Source organism: Schistocerca nitens, chromosome 11, assembly GCF_023898315.1.
Source record: "Schistocerca nitens isolate TAMUIC-IGC-003100 chromosome 11, iqSchNite1.1, whole genome shotgun sequence".
NCBI classification, from domain to species: domain Eukaryota; kingdom Metazoa; phylum Arthropoda; class Insecta; order Orthoptera; family Acrididae; genus Schistocerca; species Schistocerca nitens.
Genome location: NC_064624.1, coordinates 165,728,733 through 165,751,513, shown reverse-complemented (window position 1 = coordinate 165,751,513; position 22,781 = coordinate 165,728,733). Strand labels below are relative to the sequence as shown.

Sequence of the window (22,781 nt, the reverse complement as noted above, 5' to 3'; positions counted from 1 at the left end):
GTAATTTACAGAAAATTTCGACACGTGTCAATCTGAACAGCTGCGCCCGATGGAAGGATAATGAAAACTATGATACGTCCCTGAGACCTCTCAAGACCAAAAAATAATAAACAAAGCAAAGCAACAATGCAAAAGTCGTGGCACTACATCTGGAAACAATGAACACGTGAACTGCGTCTTTTAAACAATCGGCAAATGACGTCAGTGTAGTAGTTACAATAGAGGTAGCATCAAAGCTTCTCACGGTAGCATCAAGGCTAATGACAACAACAGCTGCACTTTTTGGGTGGCGCGCGCCGCGTCGTGTGAAGCCGCCCGCCAGCGCTGCATTTCGCTCCTTGATCTGCCCCTAATGACTAAACGTAACAATACTGCTCACTCTCATGGAATAATCGTTATGCTCGTTCAGTCAGAACTCTTGTGCAGTCGTTGCCCGTTGTGCAGTCGGTGCTGTTGTGTAAGTGATATTTATGAACCAGAACACCCATAAAAATGTACAATCTACCAGAATTGAAACGTCTTCTCAGCATGGAGGAATTTAAAGTAATCGATGATAGAGGCATTCAATTCACTCCGTCTCATCCGGTCTTCCAAAAACTGTCCGATGCCATGGCCGACATCGGCTCGAAAATGTCTTCAAAACATATTTACACAACAATTAAAGAAGATCGTCACGATCTGCTTGCTTTTGTTAGAAAAACTTTCAGGCTGGAATGTTTCGTTGAAGAAAAAGACGACGACAGCAAAGACGAGTCGTGGAATGATTTTGGTTCTTCGTGCAACAAGGACATGACAAAGCAATTCGACTTACTACTGTCAGCAGAAAAATGGTCTACCATAAAACCAACAAAGAGGAAACTTGGAAAGCCTTCAAGACTGGAAATAGGGAAATGGACCGATTTGATGGCTCATAAAATTTATGAACATCACAAAATTCCATGTGCCTTTTCTTTCAAATACGCGAAAGTATGTGAAAGTTCAAGTTCAAAGTATTTCTTGAAGATCAAAGGAAGATGCACAGAATGCGGAGCCACTTTCGAAGGGATTGCTCTGAAGAAGCCAAAAAAGGACAACGATATTATTATAAACTGCAGACTTTCAAACTTTTCAGACGATAGTATTCACCTTAAAAGAAGACAACTTCGTGGCACGAGAAGACAACAGGTAGCTGCTAAATTGGTTGATAACAGAATGCCTGCAGCTCTTTGGCGAAATTATGAAGCGAAAAATATGTCTTTTGGAGACATGATTCCTCCAAATTTACCAAATGCTGATGTCTTGAGAAAGGCTAAAGAAGAGGAAAGGGACAAACGTTTTGGTATAACAACCAGTAAGCCTGTTGAAAACCTGCAAATTGCAAAACATACAACCCATCGGGACGAAATTCACGCAATCGGATTGGACCCATTCTTCTGTATATATTGGCTGAAAGATCAAAGTCAGTTGCACAAATATTGTCATCAAATCAATAGCAGTGTATACGATTCAGTAGATGCTACAGGTGGCGTTGCACTTCGAGTTATTTCACGATTTGGGGATCTGTCAAACAGGGCTGACTGTGTGGAAATTAAGTCAAAGTACATATAACTGTATCAGTACATGTGCATCCGCGAAGTAAACGTCACTAGTAAAGATCCAAATATCGTCAATCGATCATCAATCAGTTGCCCAACTTATCAGATGATATCCTCTAGGCATGACGCATCATTCTTATCATTTTTCTTTATGGAAATCGTCAGATCTGGAGCTCCCAGACCAAAAATCATGGTAACTGATTTTGGTAAGGCTTTGTTGGTTGCCATTTCTAGAGCAATAGCCAATTGCTCGGACTTAACAGATTATTTGAATAGGTGTTATAGTCATATTGTTTTGCATGAAAGAGTAATTCTACCCTCGTGTTGTTTGAGAATAGATTTAAACCATTTTATGGTCATGATATCGAGGTGGAAATGCTTCTCGAGAGTTAAATCACAAGTCAAACAACTTTATCTTCGAGTTTTGGCCCATATTTACATGATGACAGATTTTCGTGATATTGAAAGTGCTTTGCGCTCACTTTTGGTTGTTGCGTTAAGTGAACATCTTGGTATTGATGAGTGCGGTCAAGAATATGCATCAATGGAACATCAGCGCCACCTTGATAACATTATCAGAGGTGGTCCACGTCATTCATATATTGACGAAAAGAAAGATGATGACAAGACAACTGATGATGTTGAAAACAATGATGACTGTCTTTTGGAATCAGTTTTGACCTCTAAGGAATCTACTGCAAACGCATGGATTGATAGGGCAAAACGTATCTACAGTGAAGCTGAAGTCATCGCGAATCAGGCTAAGGATGACAATCTATTTGATGTGAATCCGTACAACATTCCTAATGCTGCAGAGATGCTGAAAGAGTTGATGTACTATATACCACTGTGGACAGCTGTGATGTATCCTTCTTTCCATATTCCTTTATCTATTCGTTCGTCAGCAGCGACTGAAGGACAATTTTCAAAATTAAAGACAATGGGCTTTGACAAGCTGGCTTTACGAGTAGACAAATTCATTTTTCAGCATTTGAAGTGACTGCGTGAGGAAACAAAACTGTTAGCGCCACTTATGATGGAAAAACAAGATTCAAAGCAAGCTGTGAAGCACAAACCAACTGAAGCATCGTTGCCTTACCATGAAGAAGAAAACTGGAGAGGAAAAAATAAGAAGCTGAAGATAACAAACCCCAAAAGCAATCATATCCTTGATAATTCTGAGAGCACACTAAACAATACCTTAAGAAGTGAGACCCAACTCGATGATGCCAATAAGACAAAATTTTTAATAGTTTTGAACACAGATTTTCTCCTACTTCGAGCGCACTTGTTATGAATGCGGAGAACAACTGTCTCTCAATCAATAGTGAGAGTGTGTGTTTTCAGCGCTCTTCAGATAATAATTTACTGCCGAATTTGGATATGTCATTCCACAAAAGACTATCGAGAATCATGCTTCACCAGGGATGTCAATGAAATTTCATCCTGTGGTTCGAAAACGGAAGAAAATCGCGAGACCTGTAACAATAAAATGGAGGAGAGTGCAATGCTGAAAAAGCTTCAAAACGAAATCATTGTCACATCGAGCATGCAAACTAAGAGCAAGAAAAACTACTTAGATGATTGCCCAAACTGGAATTCGACTAAGAAATTCATAGACATTAATTTGCCACTTTTCCCAAATGGGTCCTCAAGCAAATTCAAATCTGCTACCTACAACTTGAAGGGAACGTGCGGTTTCGATTCTTTGATAACCTTATTCATGCAAGCAATATCACTCAGTGATGATTTCAAAAGTACCATTCAAATGGTGAGCCATCCATTTTTGGATCTGGCTTTGGATGTGTTGGACAAAAAAATTATAAACTCCCAGCATTTTAAGCAGAGATTTGATATTTTATATGTGATACCGTTCCTAAAAAAAGGAGTAATCTCTCGAAAAATATTGTCTCTGAATGCAGAGTCGAATGTTGGGGAATTATACGAGACAATATTAAAAGATAACCCAATTTGCAACAAAAAGATATCGTGTCTGACGTGCCTAAATTCACGCTATGTGAAACTACATTATATTTCCGTTGATACGTATGTGCTTTTCAGACTTGGTTATAATTTCATGCAAGAGGCTGTAGATGCAACAAACGGAGGTCTAAAGACTATTATAAAATGCAAGAAATGTAAAGGAGAAGCAGTCGAAGAAAAGAAATTCGGATGCTACTTGATGATGGATACTAGTATAACAACTTGTCCACTAACTGAAGATCAGTTTCCACCGAGACAAAGGAAGAACTGTGTGTTGCAAACGATCACGAAAGAAATCGTAGTCGACAATCAAGAGTACACTCTCGTTGGTGCCATTCATTATAATAGCTCCATCAAACACTACACGGCATATGTCTTCGATGGAACCTACTGGAAGCAGTACGATGACCTGTATAAAGAAGTACAGAGAGTTTCAAAAGATACGATAATTTCTCCACACCTGTTCATGTATGTCAAGACAGGAAAATTTCCAAATGGCACCTACAAGAGCGACGAGACGAAACAAGTAGTTCCTACATAGGAACTTTGCTTTATAAGGTAAGCAATTGCTAAAAGTTGATATCTAAATATTACAAATACAGCTCTTATATTAGTTCTTCGTATCTTTGTTTCTGGAACCACAGCCCTCCTGTTTTAGTTACTAGAATAAGAGCATTTTATGCCCTAAATGTCACATATATATTTTTTGTACTTATTTTTCTTGGTTGCTTCACACCTCATAAATTCTATGCTTATTTATTACTAAATTCCCTACATATGTATTTCCTTCTCGGTTTTAGTGTATCCTGAAGAAGAGCTGTTAAGGGGACCTGTATATCACGGCCTGTAGTTTTTCCTGGTACTTTGAAATTTAATAATGCAAGACTGTCAATAGATTCAGGAATGAAACTTTTATCAAAGAATTGGTATATTGTGAGCTCTAGGTGAAATACATTGTAAATCTGTGGAATACATTGTGGAGTGAATATTGATGTTTTTCTTACCTACAGAATTACATGTAATTGTTATTTTAGGTTCAATGTACTTACACGCTATTCCAAATAAAAGATAAAAAACATATTTTATTCTTTGAATTATTACCTTGTTGAAACAGCAAACCAGTAATATTTTTCAGTTTCATGTTTTGATTATTTTAAAAACAATGTATTTTAAGAGAAAAATTTTTCTCCTAATAATTTAAGAACATAATATGACATACTGCAGCTTAAAATATTTAATCCATTCTTGAATAATGTGGTTCAGTGTGTAGGCAAGCACTATATTATTATTCATCCATAGCTTTCTTTATGTAGCTTTAATAGTGGATGAGATACCGGTAACAGTATCTCTGTATGCAAACACGTTGATTGCAGAAAATTGAAACTAAAGATGTGTATGTCATTTTCTTCTCAATGACGTCATTGCAAACCATTCCTGCTCCATAATCTTGTTGATACCTTTCATGTCCTTTTCATTTTCTTTACTTTTGCTTCTTTTCTTTGTTATTCTGGCCTCCTTTTTCATGCTTTTAGCAGCTTTTTCAGTTTACGTAACATGTTGCCTGTCCGCCCATACCAGCACAATTTTCGTGTTGTTCCTAGTTTTGATGCCTGTTCTGCTCATTGTTTTTAATCTTTACTCCATCAGGCTGGCCGGAGTGGCCGAGCGGTTCTAGGCGCTACAGTCTGGAACCGCGCGACCGCTCCGGTCGCAGGTTCGATTCCTGCCTCGGGCGTGGATGAGTGTGATGTCCTTAGGTTAGTTAGGTTTAAGTAGTTCTAAGTTATAGGGGACTGATGACCTCAGAAGTTAAGTGCCATAGTGCTCAGAGCCATTTGAACCATTTTTACTCCACCATTAAAACGTATTGCAACTGTTGAAACGCATTCCGATTTTGTTTTATGCCATGTAAACATTTTTCCTGCACATACGACAGTCGACAGGTTCTTCAAAGGTATTACATAAACGAGGTTCTACGGAAACTGCCCAAATTAAATGTTCAAATGTGTGTGAAATCTTATGGGACTTAACTGCTAAGGTCATCAGTCCCTAAGCTTACACACTAGTTAACCTAAATTATCCTAAGGACAAACACACACACCCATGCCCGAGGGAGGACTCGAACCTCCGTCAGGACCAGCCGCTCAGTACATGACTGAAGCGCCTTAGACCGCTCGGCTAATACGGCGCGGCACGCCAAATTAAACAAAATGACATTTAAACACGAGAATTACGAGGTACTGTACATGAAGTGTATATTTTTAGAATCAGGAAGAGCCAGATGAATTTTATTACGTAAAACAGTAATTGTTTTGAGCTCTCATGACATCCAGGACCCACTAACAGCTAAAAATATGCCCAGGACCCTCATGGATGAACGCTATGTGGCAACATCACCAGACGCTAGGATACATAAAAACATGTGCTGTGTGTAACGAATAAATTTGAAATTGCTGTCGTTAATATTGTTGCAATCATTTGTTCTAGTTAGAAAGGAAGTGTGGAAGTTTGATGAGTTACACTACAGCGAGAGTTAAAAGTCTTTACAATGTATAGAAATGTAAGTATATTTACTGAATATATTGTACAAGCGAACTAATTAGTATGTTTAAATCCTAATTCAATACATGACTGATAGATGTGTTATGTTGAGGGGATACAGTATTAAAGTTAATAAGAAGTTAGAAATTTGTAAATAAGAACCTCGTTTATTTGGTCCTCAGTAATCCGGATTCCCGGTTTATCCGGATTCATATTTTGTGTTCCTTGGTATTTTTCTCTTTTTCTTATAACACGAAGATGTGTAGTTGGTGAGGTACATAGGCTGCTTATCACTAGGCCGGCAATTTAGTCTAGTACTGAGTGATAAGGAACTCGGAGTGTGTGAATGACATTGTTTCTCAAGTATTTTACATTAATATAACGGTGTATTGATGCCCATCAAGTAAGTTGCATAGTAACCACGCCAACAGCACTCCACCACAGCTCATTGTACCTCTGGTGCGCTTCTCAACAGGTGTGACACCATCTGGTTAGTGGTGCGTGTGAATGTATCCGCTCTCTCAGCCATCCGTTTGTTTTGCACTGACCAGCCTTCTCTCCTTGAATCATCTAAGCGTGCACATCCCACGCTTCCACCTACAGTTACTACAGTCAGTCTTAAGAAGGTGTACTGGCATTTGTATAGTGCTGAACATTTAGATTTTTTGTATTTAGTAGAATATACATCCGGGTTTTCGATTTTCGGTTTTCCAAAATAAAAGTGCGAATTTACGATCGTCCTCATAGCTGTACTTCCAGCAGTACTTCATCTCCTCCGTTCCCAATTTCGTAGAAGTTGTCCTACGAAAATTGCAGAAGAAGCACTCCTGGACGAAAGATATTGTGACGATATTTCTTCGTCATAGCCTGGGGTTAGAGACCCGGTCCGGCACACAGTTTTTATCTGCCAGTAAGTTTCACATCGGCGCACACCCACTGCAGAGTGAACACACAATCTATTTCATAATCTACTGGCACCATAAAAATGTTATGAGGGTTTTTAAAATAACTCTTTCGGTGCTATCCAGAGCTGTCAGCAAAAGGGTTGTGCCAATTTATTGTAATGTAGACCAAGTGGGTTTCTCGAAAATGCTATTATCTCATTAACTGTTATCCCCACAAAAAATATTATTACAGTTTTCGGTAGAACTCTTAGGGTCGTATTAAGAAATGCCATCAGACCTTTTGTACGAATTTATTACTTTTACATGACAAAAGTGAGTCCCACATTAATTATCTCATATGTCATCGTCACAAATAATGTTATTATAGTTTTTGGTAGAACTCTGTGGGTGATATTCAAAACTGTCATCAGAACTATTCTACGAATTTTGCTATAGTAGAGAAAGTAAGTATCAGATTAAAACAATTACCGTATAAACTATTATCGCCACAAAAATGTTCTTATCATTTTCAATGCAACTCTTCCGGTGCTATCCAGAATTGCCAACAGAACTGTTACACAAATTTATTTTTTCCAAACTGACAAATAATTTTTTACCATACCAAAATTTGTCCGAGTTATTGTTTTCTTCCCGAAATTCTGCAGAACTATTCGTGTTTTGAGCAGGGAAATCTAAAACTATTACATATATATCAAGAACTATGAAAAAATGTATATTTATCGTAAAAGGGGTTCAAACTTCACGGGAAATGCTCATAAGCATTCCTTAATAAAGGCAGTTACTACGTAAACAATTACCGGCACAGAATATGTTACTAGTATTTTCGATAGAACTCTTACAATGCTATCCAGAGCTGGCATCAGAACATACGAACAGACATAATTTTTTTTTTGAGTAAGTGTGCCCCACAATTAATCAATTACCATACAAACTATTATAACCACAAAAAATGTTATTATGACTATCGATACAGGTCTTGAGGTGTTAACCAGAACTGTTCATCAAAACTGTTGAACGAATTTACTTTTTCTGTGGAGAAAGTGGGTCTAACATCAAAGCAGTTACCGTATTAACTATCATCGCCACAAAAAGATATTATTAGGATTTTCGATAGAGCTATTGGTGTTCTGTTCAGAACTGTTGTACGAATTTACTTTTTGCGAAAATTGACAAAGAGTGTATTCGATACGAAAATTTTTTCGAGTATTGTTGTTTTCTTCGCTAAATTCTGCAGGACTATTCAAATTTTGTACAAATAACTCTAGAACTACGACATTTGTATCAAGAACTCTTAAAAAAATATATATTTCTGAAAAAAAGGGTGCCAGTTTCACAGTAGGAGCTCTTATGGAATTCTTAATTAAGTTGCAATTACCTCTTAAACTATTACCTGCACAAAAAAATTCTACTAGGATTTTCGATAGAACTCTTCACGTGGTATCCAGAACTGTCATCAGAACTGTTGTACGAATATATTTATATTTTCCGTAGAGAAAGTGTGTCCCATATTAAATCAATTTATCTCAAACCATTATCGCCATAGAAAAATGTTGTTGGGATTTTCGATAGAGCTCTTGGGGTTCTGTTCAGAACTGTCCTCAGAACTGTTGTACAAGTTTAATTTTTGCGAAAATTGACAAAAAATGTTTTCGATACGAAAATTTTTCGAATAATGTTGTTTTCTTCGCTAAATTCTGCAGAACTATTGAAATTTTGTACAAAGAACTCTAGAACTATGACATATCTATCAAGAACTCTGAAAAAAATATAGATTTCTGAAAAAAAGGGTGCCAACTTCACAGTAAGTGAAAAGATTTTCTCCTTAAATTGCAATCATCTCGTAAACTATTAGCTGCACAAGAAAATGTTACTGGGATTTTCGATAGAACTCTTGGAGCTCTATTCAGAACTGTGCTCAGAACTCTCGTACTTATTTACATTTTGCGGAAATTGACAAAGAATGTTTTCGATACGAAAATTTTTTCGAGTATTGTTGTTTTTTTCGCTAAATTCTGCAGAACTATTGAAATTTTGTACAAAGAACTCTAGAACTATGGCATATCTGTCAAGAACTCTGAAAAAAATATAGATTTCTGAAAAAAAGGGTGCCAACTTCACAGTAAGTGAAAAGATTTTCTCCTTAAATTGCAATTATCTCGGAAACTATTAGCTGCACAAAAAAATGTTACTGGGATTTTCGATAGAACTCTTGGAGCTCTATTCAGAACTGTGCTCAGAACTCTCGTACTTATTTACATTTTGCGGAAATTGAGAAAGAATGTTTTCGATACGAAAATTTTTTCGAGTATTGTTGTTTTTTTCGCTAAATTCTGCAGAACTATTGAAATTTTGTACAAAGAAGTCTAGTACAATATCATATCTATCAAGAACTCTGAAAAAAATATAGATTTCTGAAAAAAAGGGTGCTAACTTCACACGACTGGAATGAAGTGAGGTGACAGCAACTGAGTTGACAGGCGTGCACTCTCCACTACACTTATTTACTCGATGTATGAGTGAAGGTAAGTGTAATTTTATTACCTGTAGTTCCACGACTTGCGTTACCGTCTCAGCTGTGCCGTTGTGACCGATGAGTGTGGAGACTCGTGTGCGTCGTTGCGAAATTGCTTTCGTGTGCTGAAACTCGGGCCTCGGTGTTCTGTCTCGAATACAACTAGAATTACTTTGCTTGTTGCAATCTTTTACGTCAAGTAGTGACAACAATACCAGATAGAGAGGATTTCCTTCACATTTTGTATGCGTATCATGTTGTGGTCTGATTGTGTTTAGTTAAATGTAGACTGACAGTATGGTTCCAGATGTTAGTCGCATTATGTAGTGTGAATACTGCTACTACTATGTCGTTGTTATTAAACACAACAGGTACGGTAGAGTAGAATGTTTGCTGAATATGGAGAAGTAAATTGAGTCTGGTATCAGGAGCAAAAATTGTCGTGATAGAACTGATATAGCGTCAATCTCGGTATGTTGCAAATTAGAATAGTCTGATGCAGCACCTTGTAGACTGGTGTAAATACTTATCAGCGATCAGATATTATAGAGCAGTTGTGATTGTTCACAATGAACTGATGACTTTTGCCAAGTTTAGTCTGGAAGTGTACTCGAGACATTTTTCTTGAGAGAAGGATTGTCCATTGTTACCTGAATTATTTTGCTGTTATCTGGAGTTGTCCGGGTTTTGCTACAGCATTGCTTAGAGTATTTGTGTGCTGTGTGTTACTCGAGGAGGCCTGAAATTAGTGAGTCGCAATAGGACTGTTTTTTTGGATCTTTATTTAAAAAATTATGAATGTTACTCTCCTACAAACTCTTTCAGTTCCTGCTTTTTGCACAGAGTTCGTTGGACTGTCTGCCACATCACAGCATCTCCACGAGCCGCCTCCGGTTGCACCGCACAGCGACGTCCAGCGCTGTCTCCCCATAACCAGTTGTGGCCCCCCTGTCGGCCCCCGCGACGAGCAGCGCAGCCGCCACTTCTGCGTGGCCATTGGCTGCCGCACAGTGCAGCGGCGTCCACCCACCGTCAGTCCTGGCGTCCACCGCCGCCCCCGCCCCCACCAGCAGCCTCGCCGCCTCGACGTCTCCCCAGCCCGCTGCACAGTGCAGGGCGGTCCGCCCACTCCCGTCCCTCGCCGCCACGTCGGCCCCTGCGGCGATCAGCGCCCTCAGCTCCCCCACTGCCTGCTGCTTAGCCGCCTGGAGCAGCCTCCTACCCCTCTCCTCTGCAGAGAGGCTCCTGCAAAAAACACACAAACTGCCACTCTCTGCTACAAACACACAACACACAGAATGAGGAAAACAGCCACACGAGGAAACATCTGTTGTGAATACAAATCTGTCCTGAAACAAACCTACCGTATTCCCCCTCCCACAGTACAAAACAGTGCGCAATTGTGTGTATGTATTAAATCACAGCAAATCTGTTCTATCCCCCTCATAAGAAAATCTTCATTCATCGTCCATTACAAATAGCATAATACAACCTCTGAAAGAATTTCATTACCACACTTTGTCACACTCATTCCTGCAAGTCAGCTCCTTCGCTCTCGGGACGCTACACCTAACCAGTCGCTCACCTCCACTACAGAACAGGCTTCTTGCAGCCTAATACTGGTCTCTGTCTGCAGCTTCACTGCCAGACGTCACACAGAAGAAGAATCCCATCTCCCGGTTTTCAAAGAGACACTTTTCTAATATACAGCCAAAAGAATTTCACTGCACTTACCGGCAGTTTTCTTGACACAGCCTCACCAAATACCGAAACTGACACACAGACAATTTATTCAAAACATGTCAGATATAACAAACACCAAATTGGCAACTCCACCTACATGAAAACCTGTCTGTGTGTCAGATTTTATGGCCTGATAGCATATGCACATGTATTTAACATGTTCTATCATGCTCAAATTGATCTGAACGACCTCAGCTGTTGTCCATCTTGATGTTTTCGTGGCGTAAGGCCTCTTCCATAAAGATTCTGGCGCGCAGCCGCATAAGTTCAGCCTCTTCCCCTAATATTTCCTCCGAATACCGTCCAGCCATCTTCAGAGTAGCCGAGGTGATTTGCTGTGTCCTTTTACACACTGGTTCAGTCCTCAGGTTTAAAAGGATGGACCAAGTGCGGCAGCGTCAGTCACCACGGCTCACTCTGAAGATGGCAGGACGGTGTTCGGCCGAAATATTAGGAGAAGAGGCTGAATTTATGCGGCTGCACGCCAGAAACTTTATGGAACGATCTGAATTGTGTTTCGCCTGATTTGTAATCAGTCCTCATAACATTGTTCCTCTGCTCTGTTTTCGGTACAGTCTTTGCCTGTACAAAATGTTCACTGCATGAGGCCACAAGAGAAAACTGCTCTGTGTGATTATCGGCTTACATGCAAACTGACACTTCGATAATGCAAATACCAGGAAACGTGTTATTGGACATTACACAGCCATTACGCTTGCATATTCAACATTATTGTAATAAATGAAACCTCAGAAAGCAGCATCCTCCTTTAAATGACACGACGAAAGTTTTCTCACTGCGCTACTATCCGAGAATGCAATCTAACAAGAAGAAATATCTCAAGTATGGTTTCAGTCACAAGTAACAAAGAGTGTGCAAGTTCAAACTCGAAATGATCTGCCATAAAGTTTTGTGTTTCCCGGATATTCGAACGCAGCACTTGATCCGATGGTTAACTAAGCAGAATGAAACGTCAGAAACCGTTATTTTTAACCAGCAATGAGATGACAAACAAACCAGGAGACGAAAGTGTTTTGTGTAATGGGCATTCAAAACCAACACCTATCGACACTGACTTCTAGTCACGCGTAGACGTTGAGCAGCGAAATGTGGACATGTCATAATTTTAAATACAGCGATGAAAATTTTCTGCCAACTAGGAATGGAGGAACCCTAGACACATCGTTGTTGACTACATACAAAGATACCTCGACTGTACTATTCTCTTTCACCAGTAGCTAGGAGTGGCATGTTTGAAACTGACGCGACAGGACGAAAAGCTGCCCGTCTAACTTGGGACTCGAAACCAGTACCACCATTATTGTTAACAAAGCCCAGAGAATCGGTAAAATCAGAATAATTTCTCACATGTATTTTGCTGTGCTCATGTTGCAACTTAAAGTGATATGCCAGGATTCGAACCCAGGGATGTGTCTCTTGTGAATGTCTTTATGACTTTGCAGACAAGAAGAGACAATGAAGCGGTGGAAATGCATCATGTGAAAGTGATCAAACGTGACGAAAAAGGGAGATCTGAGTTCGAATTCCAGTCCAGCGTCAATATTTTCCACGTCTCAGGCTCGAATACAGTAGGAGTCAAGTGCCCTATGGCCCTGCACGGAGATTGGTTCATTGATAGATATATATATCACGTAAGGGAGGTAGCTGGTGACAGAGTTTCGACCTGCCATGACCTCCTCCTCTGTCGCAGCCGAGCCTGTACCGACTCTGCTACAGGTTACCAGAGGTGGGATAGATGCTGCTTATGTTTGTCAGCTGTGTGAAACGAAAAGGTCAGCATATGTAGCAAGAATCATTTCAACTTTTTCTTAACTAGCAACTATTGCCACGAATTAAAATTCATGCGAGTTGCGGTATTCGAATCCACTACATGCAGACTAGAAACTCGCGGCCTTAACCCCTTTTCCTTAATTTAATTTTTTAACCATTCCGAGGTCTCGCCACGACGCCTCCCCCATACCTGTCACAGAGTCGCTGCGCTATTTTCGCGCATAATTTTTTATTTCTATTTTATTTTTATTTTTAGCACTTCATCTGAAAGACCATGTTTGCACACAAACTAACTCAGCTGAGAGCGACGCTCTCCAAGTTCCGTGTTCACGATGGTTTGCTTTCCGATTTATTTCTCAACATCTTTTAACTCGCCCAATGCCTCGGTTCCCGAGGCTCGTTTGGAAAGTTGGTCTTCTGCCATCCCTGAGCACTGCACCCGCTGCAAGCTCCGTGCTGCGATTCCTGATACAGCGGGTGACGATGAATGTAACGCAGAACAGCAGAAATCAGTGCAGTCGCTTCTGGTTAAAAGGAGTTTTAACATACAGAATGAAGTGAAATGAAGTGTACTAAAAAGTAACACGTGTTCTGTCGTGAGGACCAGCTTTTCCTCCGAGATTCCTTCAACACAAAATAGAGTGCTTCTGACCTATGTATTTTAAATTAGATTTCTGTTTCCTTAAAAATAAATAAGTCAGTAAGAAACACCGTTTAACACAAAAGAGCTTAAGGACGATTTGTTATGATGTTCTTGCGGTCACGCCTTTTTCTATTCAGTTTGCACACTGTACCACATAACTGTATGTACTGAAACATGTTGCGAAGTTCCTCTCGCAGTTTCCCGCCTCAGCGACGCACACGCCGCCCCGTGTCCCGCTTGTGCCCGGCGTGCGTGCGGCGACCCACCCAGCGCCCGCCCGTCTCCTTTCCCTCTGCTGGTAGGTGGTACGTTGTCTGTCCTCTTAGCCAGTTTACAGCATTCCTTTATTCACACGGCACATCGCTACGATTCAAAAAAATTGGAAGGCAAGGTATTGGGAGTACAGTTCGCGTTATTGCGGCTAACAATTATGTGATAACTCACCAGATGTCCTTCACTTGAGCGAGTACCAAGCTCGTCTGTTATCAGGTCGTAATTCTCTCACGTGCTGCCGACCACCCAGGTGGACTGCCTCAAGTTTCACTTTGGTTGCTACTTTCCTGTTTACTGCCCTCTACCGAGTAGTTTTCACACTTGTAGGTAGATGAGGGGTGCTGATGTTTGTCCAGATGGCCCTCCAGCTGTAGTGTGGCTACTTTTGTACAGTCACGTTTCCGCTTTTGCTTCTCATTAATTCCACATACATGCTCTTGACTTACCATATTCGACGGCAAACTCTGGTTTGAGTATAACTGAGTTCGAATCAAAATTGTTCAAAATGATGAAAGCCATTGGCGACGTACATCTATGGGTGGATTCGAGACAGTGGGAGTAATTTCGTCTGGTGAGTGCGGCGTGAGGGTCGTCTGTGTCTTCTTCCGCATCTCTCAAAGTCGGCAATATTTAATCCCCCCCCCCGTTTCCGCCTGAGATGGTCAACGTGTCAAACTTTATCTTAAAAATATTACCACGAGTTACAAAATGACCCAAAGATGTCAGAAATCCTGCTGCTGTTTCACCTGGTATGGGTAAAACATGTGCCACACAGTTGACTTTAGAGACCATCTACATATGTGCAAAGTGTGGCCTTTGGATGTCGTCATGCCTTCTCTATGTTCTTTGACTCCAACTGGCACGCTGGCAAGCACTTTCTTAGAATTTGAAGCTGCAGTACGATTTACGTTAGAGCTGTAGTCCAGACCACAACTTGGACTGAGGTCTCGCATGTTTCGCAAAGATATTCCGCACCCCACATTCATGATGTGTGGTTTAGTGTTGGTTAGCTTTGAACCTGATGCAAGTTGGTATTTGTTGGTGACCTGCAACGCCTTCTGCGACTCGCTCTCGCCGGAGATCACGAGACCCCCGTCACCCGTGTGTGGCCTACACACGATATTATGGCGGTGTGTGTGTGTGTGTGTGTGTGTGTGTGTGTGTGTGTGTGTGTGTGCGTGTGTGTGTGTGCGTGTGTGTGTGTGCATGCGTGCAGCCCTCGTAGCTGTTTCTGCAGAGCGGCTAGCAGGGCCCCAGCGGCAGTGGCGAACGAGGCCCTCCACACAGCACCACCTCGTCGCACACAGCTCTTGAGTGCGAGCTGCCTTGTTAGCTGACCACTGATCATGATTTGCAAACTGCTGTTCTTCAAAATTATACCAATTACCTGGACAAAATATTGCAGAAAATCCAGTACGGTCATTGTTTCAAGAAGGCACTGGTGACTCACCCTACCGAAAGCATTCCCGAAATCGAGCGACCTTATGGCGCATTCGAGCGTGTGAACATGTGCCGCAGCTACGATGTCTCCATATTCACGGATAGTTTGAATACTTGTTCTGTCTCTACCCACCGTAATTCGATACGTGCCAGTTACCTCATGCATTATCATTTTCACTCTCCAGGCAAGAACGCGCACCATTAATTTTGTAACCACCATTCAGGACAATAACTGATCTCAAGAGTACCTTTAGTCAGCCATAGTGTCAGTGTCGTCGTAACTGCAGTCTGCGTCACGTCTGCAGCGCAGCGAGCTACCTTAATTTAAGTATTAACTGTATTTTTTTTTTACTTGTCACTGCTTCCTCCGTGTGTTTTTGCTTTTAGGAAGCTTTAATTGTCGAGTGCTAGTAATAGTGTTCCATAGATTTCGTGTTTGTTTTGAATACAGTCAGAGAGAGTCCCTTTAGTCAGCCATAGTGCCAGTAGTGTCAGTGTAGTCGAAACTGCAGTCTCCGTCACGTCTGCTGTGCAGCGAGCTACCTTAATGTAAGTATTAACTGTATTTTTTTTACTTGTCACTGCTTCCTCTGTGTGTTTTTGCTTTTAGGAAGCTTTAATTGTCGAGTGCCAGTAATAGTGTTCTATAGATTTCGTGTTTGTTTTGAATACAGTCAGAGAGAGTCCCTTTAGTCAGCCATAGTGCCAGTAGTGCTAGTGTTTTCAATACAGTCCTTAGACTGGTAGTGCTACTTCTACAAGAAATGTCTGGTAACCACAGTTAAGTCAACTATCAGCCGCCTTTAGTGAATTAGCAGTCTAGTTAAAAGTTGATTAACTCTCTACAGTAAATCGATTTCTTAGGACGGATAGGATGTGTGACTGCTGTGTACGGACGCAGGGGGAGCTGGCCACTGTCCGCGAACAGCTGAGCGTGTTGATGGCCGCGGTCAGCCGTCTTCAGGCTGCTGCCTCTGACTGTAGCGGCAGTGGGGAGTCTGGTGCGTCGCATGGTACACCCCAGGTGTTACACATGCGTCACCCACTGTCCCTGCTGTCGAGACATCTTCGCGGGTACCGGGCGCGGTTGGGCCACCCTCTCCCCAAGGGGAGTGGCGGGTTCAGCGGCGTTCACGGCGCACGAGGCGGAGGGTCAATGTAGAGGCTGGCCGTGTGGCGTCGCCCGCTCTGCCTGTGAGTGGACATATGGCCGCTCCTTCAGCAAGGTCCGAGCAGGCACGCGGGGGGAGGGGTTTATTAGTTCTTGGGAGCTCCAACGTTAGGCGGGTGATGGAGCCCCTTAGAGAAATAGCGGAAAGGTCGGGGAAGAAGGCCAGTGTTCACTTTGTCTGCTTTCCGGGGGGTCTCACCGGAGATGTGGAGGAGGCCCTGCCGGCGGCGATAGAGAGCGCTGGGTGCACCCGACTGCAAAGTGTTGCTCATGTCGGCACCAATGACTCCTGCCGTCTGGGTTCAAAGGTCATCCTCAGTTCGTACAGGCGGTTGGCGGAATTGGTGAAGGCGGAAAGCCTCGCTCGCAGGGTGGAATCAGAGCTAACTATTTGTAGTATCGTTCCCAGAACCGATCGCGGTCCTCTGGTTTGGAGCCGAGTGGAAGGCTTAAACCAGAGGCTCAGACGATTCTGCGGAGATCTGGGGTGCAAATTTCTCGACCTCCGCTATCGGGTCGAGAAATGTAGGGTCCCCCTGAATAGGTCAGGCGTGCACTACACGCCGGAAGCGGCTACAAGGGTAGCGGAGTACATGTGGAGTGCACATGTGGGTTTTTTAGGTTAGAGAATTCCCTCCCTAGGCCCGACAATTCGCCTCCTGAGACGCAGCAAGGTAGGAGTAGGCAAAATGCAACAGGGAATAACAATATTAATGTGCTAATAGTAAACTGCAGGAGCGTCTATAGAAAGGTCCCAGAAATGCTCTCATTAATAAACTGTCACAATGCCCACATAGTACTAGGGATAGAAAGTTGGCTGAAACCAGATGTAAACAGTAATGAAATTCTGAACTCAGATTGGAATGTATACCGCAGAGACAGGCTGGACAGTGAAGGGGGAGGCGTGTTTATAGCGATAAGAAGTGCAATAGTATCGAAGGAAATTGACAGAGATCCGAAATATGAAATAATTTGGGTGAAGGTCACGGTTAATGCAGGTTCAGACATGGTAATTGGATGTCTCTATAGGCCCCCTGGCTCAGCAGCTGTTGTGGCTGAGCACCTGAAGGATAATTTGGAAAAAAATTCGAGTAGATTTCCCCACCATGTTACAGTTCTGGGTGGAGATTTTTCTTTGCCGGATATAGACTGGGAGACTCAAACGTTCATAATGGGTGGCAGGGACAAAGAATCCAGTGAAATTTTTTTAAGTGCTTTATCTGAAAAGTACCTTGAGCAGTTAGAGTACCGACTCGTGGCGATAACATATTAGACCTTTTGGTGACAAACAGACCCGAACTATTTGAAACAGTTAACGCAGAACAGGGAATCAACTATCAAACTGGTTACTGCATCGATGATTTCAGCCGTAAATAGAAATATTAAAGAAGGTAGGAAGATTTTTCTGTTTAGCAAAAGTGACAAAAAGCAGATTACAGAGTACCTGACGGCTCAACACAAAAGTTTTGATTTAAGTACAGACAGTGTTGAGGATCAGTGGACAAAGTTCAAAACCATTGTACAATACGCATTAGATGAGTATGTGCCAACCAAGATCGTAACAGATGGGAAAGAGCCACTGCGGTACAACAACCGAGTTAGGAAACTGCTGCGGAAGCAAAGGGAACTTCACAGCAAACACAAACATAGCCAACGCCTTGCAGACAAACAAAAATTACGCGAAGCGGAATGTAATGTGAGGAGGGCCATGCGAGAGGCGTTCAATGAATTCGAAAGTAAAGTTCTATGTATTGACTTGTCAGAAAATTCTAAGAAATTTTGGTCTTGTGTCAAAGCGGTAGGTGGATCAAAACAAAATGTCCAGACACTCTGCGACCAAAATGATACTGAAACAGAGGATGAGCGTAGCGTAGCGTTCCAAAGGATTGGAAAAGGGCACAGGCCGAAATACTAAATCTCGTTTTCCAAACCTGTTTCACAAAGGAAGAATGCACTGTAGTTCCTTCTCTATATTGTCGCACAGATGACAAAATGGTAGATATCGAAATAAACGACAGAGGGATAGAGAAACAATTAAAATCGCTCAAAAGAGGAAAGGCCGCTGGACCTGATGGGATACCAGTTCGATTTTACACAGAGTATGCAAAGTAACTTGCCCCCCTTCTTGCAGCGGTGTACCGTAGGTCTCTAGAAGAGCGTAGCGTTCCAAAGGATTGGAAAAGGGCACAGGTCATCCCCGTTTTCAAGAAGGGACGTCGAACAGATGTGCAGAACTATAGACCTATATCTCTAACGTCGATAAGTTGTAGAATTTTGGAACACGTATTACGTTCGAGTATAATGACTTTTCTGGAAACTAGAACCCCACGAGACTCAAGAGGGCCATAGACACAGGTTCACAGGTAGATGCCGTGTTTCTTGACTTCCGCAAGGCGTTCGATACAGTTCCTCACAGTCGTTTAATGAACAAAGTAAGAGCATATGGACTATCAGACCAATTGTGTGACTGGATTGAAGAGTTCCTAGATAACAGAACGCAGCATGTCGTTCTCAATGGAGAGAAGTCTTCCGAAGTAAGAGTGATTTCAGGTGTGCCACAGTGGAGTGTCGTAGGACCGTTGCTGTTCACAATATGCATAAATGACCTTGTGCATGACATCCGAAGTTCACTGAGGCTTTTTGAGGATGATGCTGTGGTATATCGAGAGGCTGGAACGATGGAAAATTGTACTGAAATGCAGGAGGATCTGCAGCGAATTGATGCATGGTGTAGGGAATGGCAATCGAATCTCAATGTAGGCAAGTGTAATTTGCTGCTAATACATAGAAAGAAATATCCCATATTATTTAGCTACAATATAGCAGCTCAGGAACTGGAAGCAGTTAATTCCGTAAATTATCTGGGAGTACGCATTAGGAGTGATTTAAAATGGAAAGATCATATGAAGTTGATGGTCGATAAAGCAGATGCCAGACAGATTCATTGGAAGAATCCTAAGGAAACACAATCTGAAAACAAAGGAAGTAGGTTACAGTACGCTTGTTCGCCCACTGCTCGAATACTGGTCAGCGGTGTGGGATCCCTACCAGATAGGGTTGATAGAAGAGATAGAGAAGATCCAACGGAGAGCAGTGCGCTTCGTTACAGGATCATTTAGTAATCGCGAAAGCGTTACGGAGATGATAGATAAACTCCAGTGGAAGACTCTGCAGGAGAGACGCTCAGTAGCTCGGTACGGGCTTTTGTTGAAGTTTAGAGAACATACCTTCACCGAGGAGTCAAACAGTATATTGCTCCCTCCTACGTCTCGTGAAGAGACGGTGAGGATAAAATCAGAGAGATTAGAGCCCACACAGAGGCATACCGACAATCCTCCTTTCCACGAACAATACGAGACTGGAATATAAGGGAGAACCGATAGAGGTACTCAGGGTACCCTCCGCCACATCATCTAACTTAGAACTAACTTACGCTAAGGACGACACACACGCCCATACCAGAGGGAGGACTCGAACCTCTGATGGGGGCAGCCGCGCAGACCGCGCAGCGAACGGTGGAAAGTATCAACACAAAGCCATCAGACATGACGAAAAGGGAGATCCGAGTTCGAATCTCAGTCCAGCACCGATATTTTGCACATCTCATGCCAAAATAAAATAAGAATCAGCTGCCCAGTGATCTTGCACGATCAGTGGCACATTCATCAAAAAACACTCTCGCGTAAGAAAGCATACTGGTGACTGACTTTCAACCTGGCATGGTTAGGCCTCTGTCATGGCCCACCCTATAAGGACTCTCGCGCAACAAGTAGCCAAGTGACGTCTCGTATGTCCGTTTGGAACCACAGTGCAACACTACATTTTTCGAATGACGTCACCAGAGGTGAAGATGTGCTGTTAGTACTTAAATTGATTGCCTTATGTGAGAACCTAGCCCCGACCATCACAAGAATCATTCCAAATAAACACCCGTCTGCACAGAGCATTGGTTCATGACTGTGTCGTAATGAAGGCCTTTCCGCACTAATGGAAAATTCCGATTCCGAGGAGGTCGATTACAACCTGTTGGAAACATTTCTTTGTTGGTCCGTATCGACAGTCACTGGCCGCCTTGGCTACCTAAGGCGTGCTCCTGACTTGGTTCTGTTATCGCCGAAATGAGATCACGTTAAGAGGCAGCTGCACGAACGGGCAACACGGTATAGTGCGCAGATTTCTGCAGGATGTGCCTCTCCACTTGCTCATAGTCTTTCGGGTCTATTCACAAATCTGTGTAAACCCAAAGGCCAGATATCGAACATACTCTCGTCTTTGGATTTCGTCTCGCATAATTGCATTCCTGCAGCATTTTATGGGGAGAGTACTTAAGTATGTAAGCAACCACGGTAGATTATACCTAAAAACTGCACAAGTTTGTGTCAAAACTTAAATCGTGTTTGCAGGTGCTAGTAACATAATAATTGGTTGGATGAAAACGTGCACTTTTGAAATGCAGCAAACAGCTGAAACTAGCCAATAATGTGGATTTAAAAAAATAACTTCACTGCCTCAGCGAGGAAGATTAATAAAAGCCAAATTTCTTTAGCAAACCGACAAAAATAACTATTGTTCTGCAAGGCGATTAAGGCCCGACTGTCAGGAAGGTGGAAATAAAATAAAATCTGAAACTAATAACATATTTTAGTCTACCGTACTCATATCAATGTATTTAACTTCGCTTGATAGCTCCCGGCCACAGAGATCAATTTTGTTTTGGTTTGACGTGAGAGCAATAAACGGAGAGGAGACAGCAAAATCACTAAACGTAAACGCAGGTCACGTGGAGGTTAGCCACCTCCCCACCATATGTCACAAGGAGACGGCACGACCACGGGGTCGGGGATTTGTCCGAAAATTTGCGTGGACCCCTAACACCTCACGTGGTTAAAATATTAGGGTGCACTACTCGGAAAATCCCGTGAAAAATCGATCCAAAGTTTCACAGGTGCCTTATGAGTATAAAATGTTGGTCCAGTGCCAAGCCGCCGTTTGGCCTAGTCGTTGTGGTATTATTTTGTTAATAGGAAATTTTATACGAACTCCAGTCTACATTCCATTCATCTGGCTGATTCCCCTTCATGTACCACTTGCAACCTGATTGACACAGATGAACATCAATTTGTCTGTGGAAATGCAAATAATATATGGTTGCCAATCAGAAAAAAATTAGCAACTATGCAGAGAAAACCGCCGTATTTGATAACGCCAACGTGGCTTTTATTCCCGGAAGAAGAATTATACCCCACCTCAAAGAAAAATGCCGACAACTGGTTGAAGGGACACGCGGTATTTTACCTGCTGTCCAGTAAAGAAAGAAGCAAAGGAGATTTTTGGACGTACATCTCCGACCGGCATCACAAGCTACTACGCATAAATAATTACTATGATACATACGCCAACTTCCTCAGAAGAAGCGTCATGTAAACTCCATTTTCGATTATGCGATTCAGAACATGAAGAAACGAGAGACAATTTAATCTTTGAAAAACAAATACGATCAAGTGACGAATATCACTATCTGGTTTAGGCCTTGATTTCTTCTAAAATGTCAAGGAACCTGTAATTAATTTTCGTTAGTTTTATTGCGCTCGATGAAGCAACAGATCTTACAGATACAGCCCAAGTTGTGATATACATACAAGGTGTCGATAACGCACTTTGTGAAACAGAGGACGTTTTGGACTTAGTACCTTTGAAAGGGACTACTACAGGTGCGGACTTACTCCAAGCTGTCGAGCAAGTGATTGATGGTGTCGCTATGGATTGGAATCGGTGAGTCTCAAATGCTTCAAATGGCTCTGAGCACTATGGGACTTAACATCTGAGGTCATCAGTCCCCTAGAACTTAGAACTACTTAAACCTAACTAACCTAAGGACATCACGCACATCCATGCCCGAGGCAGGATTCGAACCTGCGATCGTAGCGGTCGCGCGGCTCCAAAGTGTAGCGCCTAGAACCGCTCGGCCACCCCGACCGGCGGTGAGTCTCGGTGACCACAGATGGAGCACGATCAATGCAAGGCCACAGGAAAGGACTCATAGCACGGATGCGCCAAAAGCTAGGGCGCACAAATGAGACGTATGGAATTCACTGCATTCTGCATCGAGAGGCGCTTTGTGCAAAATCAGTAACGTTAGCAAATGTCATGCAAATTGTTGTGCATACTATAAACTACCTGATGACACATGGGCTTACACATCGCC

The 22,781-nt window shown here is 42.3% G+C and overlaps 2 protein-coding genes across 2 annotated transcripts in view; both read right to left on the bottom strand.

Moving 5' to 3' along the window:
- LOC126212605 (poly [ADP-ribose] polymerase tankyrase-1-like) overlaps positions 1 to 22,781 on the bottom strand; it is a 598,324-nt gene that overhangs the window by 498,430 nt on the left and 77,113 nt on the right. The window lies entirely within an intron of this gene.
- LOC126212606 (speckle-type POZ protein-like) overlaps positions 10,281 to 22,781 on the bottom strand; it is a 70,564-nt gene continuing 58,063 nt past the window's right edge. The window contains exon 4 of the mRNA XM_049940036.1: positions 10,281 to 10,760. Coding sequence (XP_049795993.1) covers positions 10,382 to 10,760 — 379 coding nt within the window. The 3' untranslated portion in view covers positions 10,281 to 10,381. The remainder of the gene's footprint in view (positions 10,761 to 22,781) is intronic.